We start from the raw sequence: 13958 nt of genomic DNA, 5'->3' as shown, positions 1-13958 counted from the left end.
AATTAAGTTTTCCAATTTTGCTCCCCCGTAAATAGGTATTTTCCATCTGCGATAATCTCGCTGCACGCGAAACGCGATATCAACGATATCTCGCGCTGGGAAATTTTTTAACTTCCCGCACGAGAAAGAGTTCGTGAGAGAAGTACTCGTGTAGGCTGCTGACGGTTTTCCCGGGGCGATATTTCCTCGCGGAATTTCCAAGTGCCGGAGGAGCTCGTTGAGAAATTATCGAACTCCTCCTCGGGACTTCGCTAACATCGCTCGTGAGAATTTTTGCGAACATCGAATTAGTATCAATTTACTCGGACAACGGATACTCGCGAGAGTTCGGCCGTGTTGCCCGTCACGTCGAGTGGCCGGTCTTCCTCTTCTCATCGTTTCGTCGTTAACCGCGTCACCGTGTCGTCGCTCAGACGCGAGTTTCACGAGCAAGTAGAAGCGAGGAACTCACCCGACTCGGACGTCAATTGCTTCTCCGGCGGCGGGAGAGTGCCGGCTTGCACCACCATCGCCTCGCTGCGACCCTTGTCATTGTATGCATATATGCAGGCCTGATAATAGACGCCGGACTCCAGTTGAGTGACGCTGAAACGCGGTACCGGCGACGTCAGGTTGGCACGCAACATCTGGCTGTTGCTCTCGCGCACCTCCAGCAGGAAGGACTGCGGCAGGCCGCCGTTGAAGCCCTCCGCGCATCGCACCGAGAACGAATTGGCCGACGTGTTCGAAATCGTGCAGTTGTGAACCATGTCCGGTCGGCCTGTCACGGATAAGGTGTTCGCTTGGCTTTTTATATGCGCCGCGTGCACGGAACCATTCGCGCTCGTAACAGCTCGTAATGAGCACGAGAAGTCGCGATAACGTCGCCGGCCACCCGAGAGCGAGTTCGTGCGTGGTGCTCTTCCGTCGAGGACGATCGACGCGCTCTCGCGCCGGAAAATCGATGTTGAACGTCGGATAAAGTCGGGGTTCTAGGGCGCGTGATTCGCTATGGCTCGTGACTCGCCTATGCTCGTCTCGATTCGAACATTCACGAGCAACGAGCCTCAACGAGTCACATAGGCTGGTATTCATAGTCAGATCTTATATTTAGAGGATGTGTTTCGTTAGCTCTGTCGAAAATATCCCTTTTTTACAAAATATCCCTTAGTTATAAGATTGGTAGCTCTCTGTAACTTTGCTGTGTTTCGTAATCGATCAGCTGATATTGGTTGCTTTCCAATAAGAGACACAAATCGACACAAGTCTAGTTATATCATCGGTTATCCTTTCCTTTAAATGCGAAACAAGGACAAATAATAATATAACTAGACTTGTGTCTCTTGCTGGAAAACAATTATTATGATTTCTACCTATCTCGTTCATCAGCCTCTTCACCAACCCCATAAGAACATCCATGGAATCGATGTGGAATTGACATAGAATCGACTTTCTTACATGGATTTCATGTGGATTATACGTAAACGTTCTATTTCTCATCGGGAATCTTCACTCACAATCATTTTTTATAAAAAATGAATTTACTTATATTTGATGAAGTATTTCATTTTGAAGACTCTGAAACTGATGAACAAATAATAAATATTATTTATGAGAATAACGATAAAAAATGTGTCAAAAGTAAGAAACAATAGTTCAAAATTGTATTAAAAATATAATTATGAAAGAAGGAAAAATTTCAAGAATATTTTCGGTGTGTATAGAATTAATTAATTAATTAATTAATATAATTATTAGTATAATCATTAATCATATGAAAATAAAAAAAAAACAGTAAAAATTTCAGAATGCAACGTTCAACCTTCAATTATCTGAAAATTTTACATTTTCAATAAAATTTTGCACTCTTTCTTTCTTTTTACGCAATTTTCGTTTCGTTACTCTTATCCATTTTTTTACAAAAAAAATTGATCGTGAGTAAAGATTGGTAAAGAAGTTCATAGATAAGGTAAGTGGAAATTATAATATCAGCTGATCCATTATGGAACATAGCCAAGTTAGTTAAAAAGCCACCAATCTTGTAAATAAAAAAAGGAATACTTTCAACATATTTAACGGAACGCATTCAAAGTCGTCTTAAGTTAATCTTCAGAAACTTTGTAATCAAAACTATCCATATAGTATTTGAAGATGAATTAAAAAGAGTTACTTCACGTGAATCTTCAACATTTTTTATTTTTTCTTCTTGCATTTTTTTCAAACTTTAGATCTAAAATATGTTATTAAAACGTTTTAGTGATATCTGTAAAATTGACGATGTTACAAGTATTTGAATGGAACAGTGTATAAGACGAATCTCTCTTTGCAGGCCTGAATCTCTTTCTTTGCAGAAGTTTAGATTTACCGTTCCATATTATTATTTTCTCGTAAAGACAAATCTATGTTATAATCTTATTTATACAGAATGTCCCAAACCGTTCCCGTGGTATGCAGGTGGAACGGGTAGAATTGATAGTGAGAGCGCGTTTCTTTGCGAATTTTGCAAAATGTTATATGACTTTTACACTCAGTTTCACCCGTTTTACTTGCACATCATGGGAACCGAAATTAGTTTAGGACATCCTGTAAATAAATGTTCTTTTTCCGATATATTTTGGTCTACTAATAGTTTCAACGATCAAAATAGTTGAACAATAGTTGATCAATGAACTAAGAAAAAAAAAATTGTTATTCGACGATTTTATTCTGACTTAAAAATAATGACAATGATGAGAGTAAAAATTGGACTCGTTACAAAAGCTACAGTGAAAATTCGCGATGACACAAGGTTAAAACGTTCAGAGAATGAAAAAATATAGACCAGAAAAGTGAAAAGAGAACAAGCAACTGATCAAGCTAGTTTGTACGAGAGAGAAGAAGAATATCTATAGGCCCTTGGTATAGCTGATTAAATGTAAGTATAAAAACATTTATTAAAATCCGAATAGAAAACTATAAACGCGTTTTTCTCGAAATCACATTTTTCAAACTGGTACCCACGATATCTCAAGAACGATTTTACCGATGTGGCTCACAAAACTCAAGCAGAATATAAAATATACATCCCTCTAATGTCTGAATTACAACTAATATGATTTATTAAAAATTTGATTTTTTACTGCACTTTATAGATCGAAACGCGTAAAAACGCGATGTTTTCCTTCAAAATGACCATTTTGTTATTTCTATGCGTTTGATAGCCGTTATAGCTCAAACGATAACCACATTCAAAGAATAAAATATAATTTGGTTCATTTGTTTCAAATAACCGGGCAAAGCGCAATCATTACGGTACCATGCAATCAAATTTTTTTCACAGCATTTTCTTAACATTACTGTATTGCCAATATTGCAAATATTATATGTTTCCAAAAATTAAAAAATATTGTCGAGATATCATTAAATAATTCCCAAGAAATATTAATAGTGAAAACTTTACTGTTTACTTGAAAAAATTTACGAAGTATGTCTATTTTTAGCCGTTCTAGACGAGATAGCCGTTCTAGACGAGATAATTTCCTTAAGATGATCTTAAATATAAGATTTGATGAATATCGGTCATAACCTCCCAGGAACCTATATTTATGGATCTATATTAATTCTTCTCTTTCATGTAATTCTAAACATTCTCTCCGCAGTTTTCTTGTTTTAACCACTCTATAATGTACACGAAACTGAACTGGCAATGAATATATTTTCTTTGATTATTTGCAAATATGGACAAGTTTGTGCGAGTATTGACGAGTCGTCAGCCCAACGGTACGACTTGTTAATTCGTGACTCGGTTAGTCCATTGGCTCGCGGTCTATTTACTAACAACTAATGGGAAGGATGAGTTACGAGCCATGAGCCATCCTGATTTTATGACACGTAGAAGCTTGTCGAGTTAATTCCTCAGGGGTGTTTTTCACTAACTTCCGGTTAATGTAATCAGACAATTAACTCAACAGAATTGATTGCATTGGCCAATTAGTTCAACTGATCAATGCGATTGGTTAATTCCATCGTGTCAATAGTCTGATTACATTAACCGGAGATTGGTAAAAGTCACCCTAAAAATCGGAACATTTCCGACTTCTTACTGATTGGTTAGTTATTTATTTGATAAAAATGGCGGAATTAAGGATCATTAAATAAAGGGACTCTATTTGTGTAATTAAATGTTATTCTTGATAATGACGATGAAAGATAAATAAAATAATGGGAAACTTAATTTTTCAGAAATTAAAAAATCTAGTTTTGCAAATGGCGTTATATATAATAAGATAAATCACATATATATCCTCAGAAAAATGTGTTTAAATTCGATATATTATAGACAGTGTCTATAATCTATTAGACACCCTTCATTGATAGAAACATTCCAGTAACAAGTCAGACGCCATTTTTTATCAAAGTCGGAGACGTCCAAAACTTTTACTTGAGGGAGTTTACACTGAACCACGACGATTCGCGCCGTGAGATTCCGGTTTAAGGAAGACCATGTGATGATAATAGGGATCTTGCTTGTTGCGCAAAAACCATCATTCGAACGAAACAAATATGAAATTGGATTTTACACGCATCACGTTCGCGTGATGCAAATTGAAGATATCAAAAGTTTTGACGGTTATATCACGGCCTTTTAGTTCTATCCCCCACCCTCCTATGAAAATGATTACCGGATATCAAATTTGTTTCAATGTTTTAAATAACCGTTATTTTTCAAAGGTTTGACAGTATCGGATTGAAATATTTGCCTATTTCTCTATTTGCCGGCCAATCGAATTGCGAGGATAAATAAATTAATATCGGACTATAGCGAGAATATATCTTCGCTTCGTTTCGTTTCGTTATTCTCGAAACGACGAAACCCCTCTCTGTCCTTTCCCGCGCGCGCGTGAACAAAAACGAAGAAAAAGGGGTCGTCGTCGGTCGCTTGCGCGACGGCATCGTCGTTTCTGTCCGACCGACACTCGCGAATCAGGGTGTGATAGTTGGCCTGTAAATCCGGTTCACGATGTGTTGGCACGTATGAGCTACTTGCAACCGCGGCTGACTGTAAAGATACACAGTTGTTTAGCTTTTTCCCGTAAAGGTATTAGCCGCCGGCGCACTTCGCGGCTGGCGAGGAAGATGAGGGAAGGAAGGACGGGGCCGACAACGGAGAAAGTATACGGCGTATTGCGCCGGGTGAGAAATAAAGGAAAGGAAATAAGGGAGAATATGCGACGAGAGTTGTTCTCGCGTTTATGGTTGCTGAAAAATCATCGCGCCGGACACTTGCTACCATTTCGCGGCAGGCCCATCGTTTTGCTATTGTTTCGTCCTCTTTTTATCTCGTCGTATTCGCTTCTCGTGACGGTGTGTGCACGTGTGCTCGCGCGTGAAAGGCAAAAGCTGTTTTCCTTTATATCTCGAATGCACCATGAACGTTTTTGTGTTTTGCGCGCGCGCGCGCGTTTCCTTTGCACCGCGGCGATCCGATAGCACGTCCCGAGAATGACAATTAATTGGTAACACGAGCATCAATATAATACGGGGAAATACGGCGAAATAATGGCGGTAACGGTGTATTATCCTCCGTTAAACTTGCGTTGCGTTTCTTCTAAGTCGGATTTTGAATGAAAAACGATCGTACGCGCAGCACGTGGTGCTGCAGGACTAACGTTTCCGATAACGCCCCAAGTCGAAATTCAGATGTTTTGGTGTTCTTAAAGATAGTTTGCACCTATTTGGATGGCCTATAGACTAGTAAAAAACCTACTTTGACTACATTTGTTAACTTCTCTCTTGAATCCTTAACTTTATAGAGTTCATTTTAATACTACTTTTGAAACAATAAATACTTTCAGTATTTTGATTATTAAATGTATATAAGTACTTAAAACAACTGATTTTTTTATACTAACGAAAGAGAAAACGGACATTTAAGACATCATATTTAAGATAAACTTTTTTCTCCTTTTTTCCTTTCTTGTTCTCTTTTTTCTTGAGCCCGTAATTATACAGATTTAATTTTAATGTTACCTTGAAGCTACATATGCTCTCGATGTTTCAAATATTAAGAAAAATTGTTCCTTCTTAGTCTAACTCGATATTTAAATTATTTAATACATATAAATATTTAAAACTATTTTAAATATATAAATATATAAATAAGACAGTCACAGCGACTATTGTGACGTCTTAAATAAATATATGATATAAAATCATATGAACATTCCTATTCCTAGAGGCAAAATGTGAGTTGTAATTTTATTCATTATATAAATTTTATTCATAAAATTAAGAAATAATATCAAGATTAAAACTTCTCTAAAATTTAGTAAATTTACGAATATGAGTTCTTAGCTTATAAACTGCTATGTTTAAGTCTGCGATTTAAGAGTGTTAAGACGTTTCTTACTTTGTACTAATTCGTGATATTTGAATAATGATTTTTGCCCGTCAATAATAGGATTGCCCATATGATGGTCATTAGTCAGTCAATATAAGCATACATACATATGTCACAAATTAGGACAAAAGCAAAGTTACATGTCACTAAATGGTACTTCCGACATTTTTGAGAGAGCATACTGTAAATTAATTAAAATGCTATAAAAAATTTAATGATTAAAATTAAAAATGTTTAAACTTTCGAACAAAATTAATTCTATATACTTATAGAATTACTATAATAATAGAAATACTATAATACATAAATTATTGCAATAATTTATTCATTTATTTTCACGATAAGGTTATTTTGTTATTAATTGGGACATTCACCTTAAAACATATCGAGAAGAAATTAAAGGAAAGAAATTATATTTGATTCACGACAGTCAGCCGATCATCGGCTGTGATCGATTCTCCGCAATTCGTTTCTACCTCGCTGCCATAATTTTATCACGGTTGCGTGATCTCGCGGTTGATGAGATCTCTTTCGAAATGCATCCAATCGCAGCGGTCAGTCGACCGATCGTTCGGTCGGTCGATGATGTCTTCGCGAATATCAAAGCGACGAGCACAGTAATACGAGGGTATCTTACCTGCCGGTATGATATGATAGACGCAGGGCACTTGTTGATGCCCGATGTGATTGGTGGCCCAGCAGAGTAACGTGCCGTAATCTAATTCTGTCATTGGTGTGTACGAAACGATGGAAGATGTGCCGGCACGCGCGATGTGCCCTGCCGCCACGTCGATACTCTCGGCGGAGTTATTGAAGGTCCAGCGGAATTGCACTTCCGGCGGATTCGCGTCCACTTGGCAGGATATATTCGCTTTCTCCTGCTTCGCCACGCCGTGGACCTTTGTCTGGTTCGGCTTGCACGTGGGCGCAACTGCGAATCACGAAAGTCAGTCGTTCGGTTATCGAGAAATAGAATTTAATTCGGACGCGGATTTAATAGCGCGCGCATCCGTAGCGGTTCATGAATTTCTCACGTTGCTGCTCGGCAGAAGCGCGATTTGCTTTGTTATTTTGTGACTTGTCGATTCTCCCATGAAAGCTCAATGAGGTAATTAGGTTGATTTATTATACATGGAATAAGGAAGATGTTTGCACTTCCCAGTTGCTATTTTCATTGTCGATAGATTTTGTATAACTCGGTGTGTGTGTGTGTGTGTGTGTGTGTGTGTGTGTGTGTGTGTAGAAATAAAAATGGAAAAATGAAGAAACGAACGCACTCAATACAAATCCTCTAAAATCTTTCTGTGTCTCTTTAATATTTAACCTTAATTCGCTATTAGTATTCTGAAGGCTAGAAAAAGCCCTACAAAATTTAAGAAAAAACCTGGATTTTTACCGTTTTTCCCAAAGCATGGAAAAATAGGAAAAATACGGAAATTTTAGCTTATAGGGAACCAGGATCGGTGAATGACTACGCAAAGAATTAATTTCTCTATCGAAATGCGTTTTCTAGCACACAAAAGACATAGAGAGGTAAAGTCGTTTCATTGGTTCCATTGGTTACATATCGTCTTCAGATATTAAGTTGAAATATAGCCAATGAAACAACTTTGTGTCTCTCTGTGTTTTCTTCCTAAACTGTAAAATTATAATAAACAAAATGTACAAAATATAATATAATATAAGAAGGTACAAAACAAAATATAATATAATATAATATAATATAAGAAGGTTAATGTGTATGTTGCCAGACAAAAAACTCAGTTGTAGGGATAGAAAGTTTCCTGCAAGAAATTTCAACTGTCAATTGTATATAGTTATCATAATTAAGTTTTAATACAATTCAATGTTCAGGCGAATGTTTCCAGTTGTAATAATACAGATATTATCTTGTTCCGTGTAATGCTTATAAGTTATATAAACTGAAATTTCTTTTCCATATAATAGAGTAATTTAATAATATGTAATANTAATAATATGTAATAATTTATAATTTATATATTATAATTTTTTTAATACAGTAATTAACTAAATAACGCACTATGTTATTCTAGCTAAAAATTTTAAACGGAAAAATCTCATCTGAGGACGTCGTGTGCGTGTTCTGTGTCATAAAAATAATATTTTTCTTAAAATGACGGGTTTTTTTCGAAAAAAACCCCGAAAAAATTTGTTTCTTTCCCAAAGGTAATTTTTGCGAAAATTTAAGAAAACTATTCGCTATATTTTGATTAAATAGAGCATCATCTGCTGAATAACTTTCCATTTCTTAGTTTTTATATGACATACTTTTTTCTTTTAATATCAAATATCCGTTACAATGAACAAACATTTCTTTTAAATCGTATTTGTAAAATAATTTGAAAATATTTCTGAAAACACTTTTCTTAAAATAAATTTAGTTTAAACCAAAATCATTTTCTTGACCTGATATCATAAACATCTTATTCAAACTAATTATTTCGAAAAATCACAACGTCGAATACTAAATATCGGAGCAATTTTCTGAAACATTAGAATTATTTCGCAAATTCTAACTTTATTTCCTTCCAACATTTCAAAAAATTGCCCCGATACTCAGTGCTCGAGATTATGATTTTTCGAAATAATTGCATGCTCTCGATATTTCGGGGAAGTTATATTTTGGGAGATTATCTCGGTATTCAGTTTTCGGGATGTCCTATTTTTTGAATTTCGCTACTTTTTTACGGGAATATGCATTTATATTTTCAATTCCTACATTACAAGCTTAAAAATATTAATTAGAATGAAAATAACAAGGCGAAAAAGGCGATCGGTCTCATGGGCTGGAGTGTGGCGAACTAAAGACTTGAAAATATGCTAACAACCTGATTAATCTGAGTTAACAACCTGATAATTCATTATAATATCTGGCATTATATTTTTTAATTATTCCCGTGAAATTATTTGAATACGATCGCTCCACTGCTCCGTATAAATGGATAAAATTTGCTCAATTTGCATAAATATTTTACAATTTTCGATATTATATCACTGCATAATGAACAGCTAAATTAAAATTTAAACCGAAAAATTTGTTCCGCAAAGTCCGTGCCGATGTGCTTATTACTCTTTCATTCATCCTTTTATTTCACAAACGACCGAGCCGTATAATTTCCAGCGTTAAATATAAAACCCGAAAAACTCAACAATTAAATCGGAAAATCTTTCTCTCAAATTGGTTAATTTTTATGATCGTTTTTTTTTCATAACCGACCTATGAATATTATTATGTTAATAATACGCTCATTATAATTTCTAACTGCAAATTTTCGCGTTAAAAGTGCAGCAGCGGCGATAGTCTCACTTTAACATATACTTTGCGCGCGATAACGGGCCGTCTCGCAGTTGTCATTCATGGCGATTTTCCGAATAAATTCAAATATTGATTAACAAAACTATCGTGATACCGAAATATTTTGATATCACATTCGATAATCTGCGCGCGCGAAACGCTAAGTAAACAGCCGGTAGCAATTCACGAAGGACGGTTCATGAGCGCGAACACGCTCGCAGCCAGAATTAAAATTTCACGGTACTGCAGATTTACTGGGGAATTTCGAATCTTCATATTTATAATCCGTTATTAATTAAAGCCGATCGAACGAGGCGCGCATATGTTTCCCTGTTACGTTGTTGTCGGTATTAGCCCCAACTGGACGCTGCGAGAACGTGCGTTTATGTATCGCGCTCGTCGCTTCTTAGCGCGACGGATAATTGGGATGATCGTTTAATTGTCACCGAGCGGATTCAATCGATACTTGAATAATTCGGTCGATGAATTAATCCGTGATAATCCGATTATATATTCCATTATATACCGGAGGATTGAGAAAGATATCTCTCGAAGAAGGGATGTATCTCTTCTCGCGGAGCAAGCTTCTCCTCCCTAGGCTTTGTTAGTTCATCATCGGGGGGATTGAGATGGACAATGACATCGTTGTTACTATCGTCGTACGACAAGACCGGTCTAGTTAAACAACGGCATCTTTTCCTACAAAGTAATAATGTTACAAAGGGTCCGTCTAAATTTTTGTGTTACTTTAACAAAAGATGAATATGTTGAAAAGTAATACGTTAACAAATGAAGTGAGTGAATATATTAATTTAGGGACCATTCTCGTATTAAATTTAAATACTCCCTGCCTTCTTTGCCCCTCCCTGCCACCCCTTCGTCAAAAATCTCGTCACAAAGTATTTGTCCCCTTCCAATATAACATTCCAATATGCGACATGTGGAATTACCCGTCGACACATAGAATAAAAAGTAGTTTATAATCATGTATTGTAAGTAATAATTACACTAGTCAACAGATTTTAACTTTTTATCTGTATCCGGAATGAGAATAGATGTTCCAGAATACTTTTCGTCTGCTGAACACGAATCCGTTGTCCGAATTTGGTTATTAGGTCACAATTTTGAGAAAAATGGCGTCAAAGAAACCAAGAACGTCAATTTCAAAGGTTTTCATGACGTTGTAGCATCGACAGAAAATTGTTGTCCTACATTTCATTACTGTCACGCAGGAGTATCAACTTTTTAAAATGCATTTCGTATCATTTCGATATGATTTTTCATTTTCAAGATAGAGCTAAAATTAAAAACACTGGCCGTGTGTGCTCGATCTTAATATATATTGGGTAAACCGGAAAGTAATCAAAATTTTTTCGATGTGTTCATTCACAGTCAGTTTGTGTGGAGACACGGTCTAGTAAACACGTAAGTTTTGTTGCTACGGTCAAGCTTGGTTGTAAATTCTATTTTTCGGTTAAAAAATTTTTGTTCTAGCAAGGAGGAAAGATGTCAAGGCCAACAATAGAAGAAGGACATTTACGTCATTGTATGCTATTTTTGTTCGATCAAGGATTGAAGGCAAACGAAGCAGTGAAAAAATTTAACGACACTTACGGCGATGTTCTAAAACTAAACAAGTGTTATAGATAGTTTAAACAGTTTAAAAATGGAAATTGGAATCTCGAAGATGTTGAACGAAAGGGACGACCTCAAAAATTAGATGATGATATCCTGAGGGCGATGGTGGATTCAGATCCTCGTCAAACTATTAGGGAATTATCACTAAAGATCGGTTGTCCATGGTCTACAGTTCAGGATCATCTTCATCGCGTAGGAAAAGTGTATATNAAGTTTAAAAATGGAAATAGGAATCTTGAAAATGTTGAACGAAAGGGACGATCTCAAAAATTAGATGATGATATCCTGAGGGCGATGATGGATTCAGATCCTTGCCAAACTATAAGGGAATTATCACTAAAGATCGGCTGTCTATGGTTTACAGTTCAGGATTATCTTCATTGCATAGGAAAAGTGTATAGGCAAGAAATTTAGGTTCCTCTTGAATTGACAGAGACGGCACTCTATCAACGGCTTACAATCTGCGCGTATCTTTTGTCTCGATATGAAACCAATCCGATTTTGCGACGAATTGTAACTGGAGATGAGAAGTGGGTGCTATACAATAATCCTGTACAAAAAAAACAATGGCTTTCTCCCAGAGAAGCACCTATTCCGATACCTAAACAATCACTAACAATAAAGAAGGTCCTTGTTTGTGTGTGGTGGGATTTTTCAGGAATCATACACTATGAATTGCTTGAACCTGGTCAGACCGTTACAGCGACAGTGTATTGTGAACAACTCGAGCGAATGAAGCAAGAGCTCTTAAAAAAACGATCTGTTTTGGTCAATTACAAAAAAGGAATCCTTCAACACGATAACGCGAGGCCTCATGCTGCAAAAATAACACAGGAAAAAATTAGGGAGCTTGGATTGGAACTTTTACCTCATCCACCTTATTCACCAGATCTCGCGCCGTCGGATTACCATCTTTTCAGATCGTTAGAGCATACATTAAGAGGTAAAAACTTTAACAATGTTGAAGAAGTGAAAACGCACTTGGAAAAGTTTTTTAATGCAAAATCGAAGGACTTTTTTAAAAAAGGAATCGAACAACTGCCTATAAGCTGGCAAAAAGTGTTAAAAAATGATGGAAATTATTTTGTTGATTGAAATGTAGGATTTTTTAAATAAATAAATGTTTTTTGCCAACAACAAAAAATTTTGATTACTTTTCGGTTTACCTAATATATATATATTTTGAAAATGAAAAATTATATCAATACAATACGAAATGCATTTTAAAGTTAAAAGTTGATACTTTTGTATGACGTTAATGAAACATAGGAAAAAATTTGTAGCTAGTACTGCAACATTATAAAAATTTTCAAAATTGACGTCATTTTGGTTTCTTTGATACTACTTTTCTCAAAATTGTGACCCAATAGCCATATTTGGACAAAGAATTTGTGTTTAGCAGATGAACTTATTTATCACTGTTAACCACTATTATTAGACTTCACGCTACTATTTTTCCCTAAAATACAAGTAATTTTTAGGCATATGATATCAAATTAATTACTTTATTTTATAATTTTAATTAATAAAAGTTATTTTCAAAAGGATAAATATTTAAATATTTTGATTATTAACTATCATTACTATGTCAAAATTTCAAAATTTTCATCAAATATAACTAAATATGTTAGGAAATGCAAACAAAGTGTATAACCACGTACATCCATATTTACAAATTACTATGTCGTTTAATATGACGTTCCATAACCTTCACCTCCCCCTCCCTGTCATCACAGTCGTCACGTGAGCTAATAGACTTCCTCGTAGAATGCCGTAAATACTGAATGGCTTTAACATATTTATATTCTTCTCAACATACTTCCAAAATTAAAGAAATAAATTAATTTAATGGACCGTTTGTTACGTAAAATTTTTTTACTGTATAGAGTGAAAAAGTAGATTCCTGGAATGCTCAAGACCAAGTAGAATTACACGCTCAACGGGCAAGCAATTAATTAAAATGCGTCAGGCTCGATATATGTTCCTCAAACATTTCCAAAATACTTTCGGATATTTTTTAATTAAGTCCCGGCGATATTAATATGCGTTAAATCGCTAAAACAATATCCAACCGGGACGAAATTTACTGAAAACCCAGAGGCGTTGCATTTATGGGCCGCCCGTGAACACATATTTTTAAAATGTATACACGCCGTTTTCTTTACGCATCGTTGATATCAGCGTTTGAAAATTAACGGGGAGAACTTTTAAAACCTTTTGCACATTTCCGCGATCTCCGCTGCGATTCTCAGCCTTTCAGTCTTCACGTGTGTGCTGTGGAATAAATCCTCCCCGGACGCGCGATAGAGACAGATAGATGAAAGCGTTTACTTTTGCTCAAGAGTTAAAATTTCTGAAAACGTTGCGATAGTTGTTATAATAGAAGTGTTTTTGAAATGTTATAATATTTGATTAAAATAATAGATATGATTCTGACCATACCATTATATATTACATGGTGATCGGTCGTGTTAAACGACGAAAAAAATTTGTCTCTGAAATTATCTTTCTTGTTGTTATTTAGTTATTTATCACAAATAGAAGTTGATATAGCTCCTGTTTGAAAGCGTTCAAGCTCTCGATATTTTTTGGTGTGACGGAAGAGAGTTTTAAAGGCAACCACTATACTTTGGGAGAATTTTTGGA

At 35.7% G+C, this 13958-nt stretch overlaps 1 protein-coding gene across 1 annotated transcript in view; it reads right to left on the bottom strand.

Moving 5' to 3' along the window:
- LOC106749443 (hemicentin-1-like) overlaps positions 1 to 13958 on the bottom strand; it is a 410426-nt gene that overhangs the window by 10654 nt on the left and 385814 nt on the right. Inside the window, exons 10-11 of the mRNA XM_014628886.1 lie at positions 6996 to 7289; positions 452 to 760 (exon numbers count right to left, since the gene is read on the bottom strand). Of these exons, the coding sequence (XP_014484372.1) occupies positions 452 to 760; positions 6996 to 7289 (603 nt within the window). The remainder of the gene's footprint in view (positions 1 to 451; positions 761 to 6995; positions 7290 to 13958) is intronic.

This window comes from Dinoponera quadriceps, unplaced genomic scaffold, assembly GCF_001313825.1.
Source record: "Dinoponera quadriceps isolate SergipeBrazil2010 unplaced genomic scaffold, ASM131382v1 scaffold3736, whole genome shotgun sequence".
In the NCBI taxonomy this organism is placed as follows: Eukaryota; Metazoa; Arthropoda; class Insecta; order Hymenoptera; family Formicidae; genus Dinoponera; species Dinoponera quadriceps.
The sequence above is the reverse complement of the archived record's forward strand: the minus strand, read 5'-3'. Positions and strand labels throughout refer to the sequence as shown.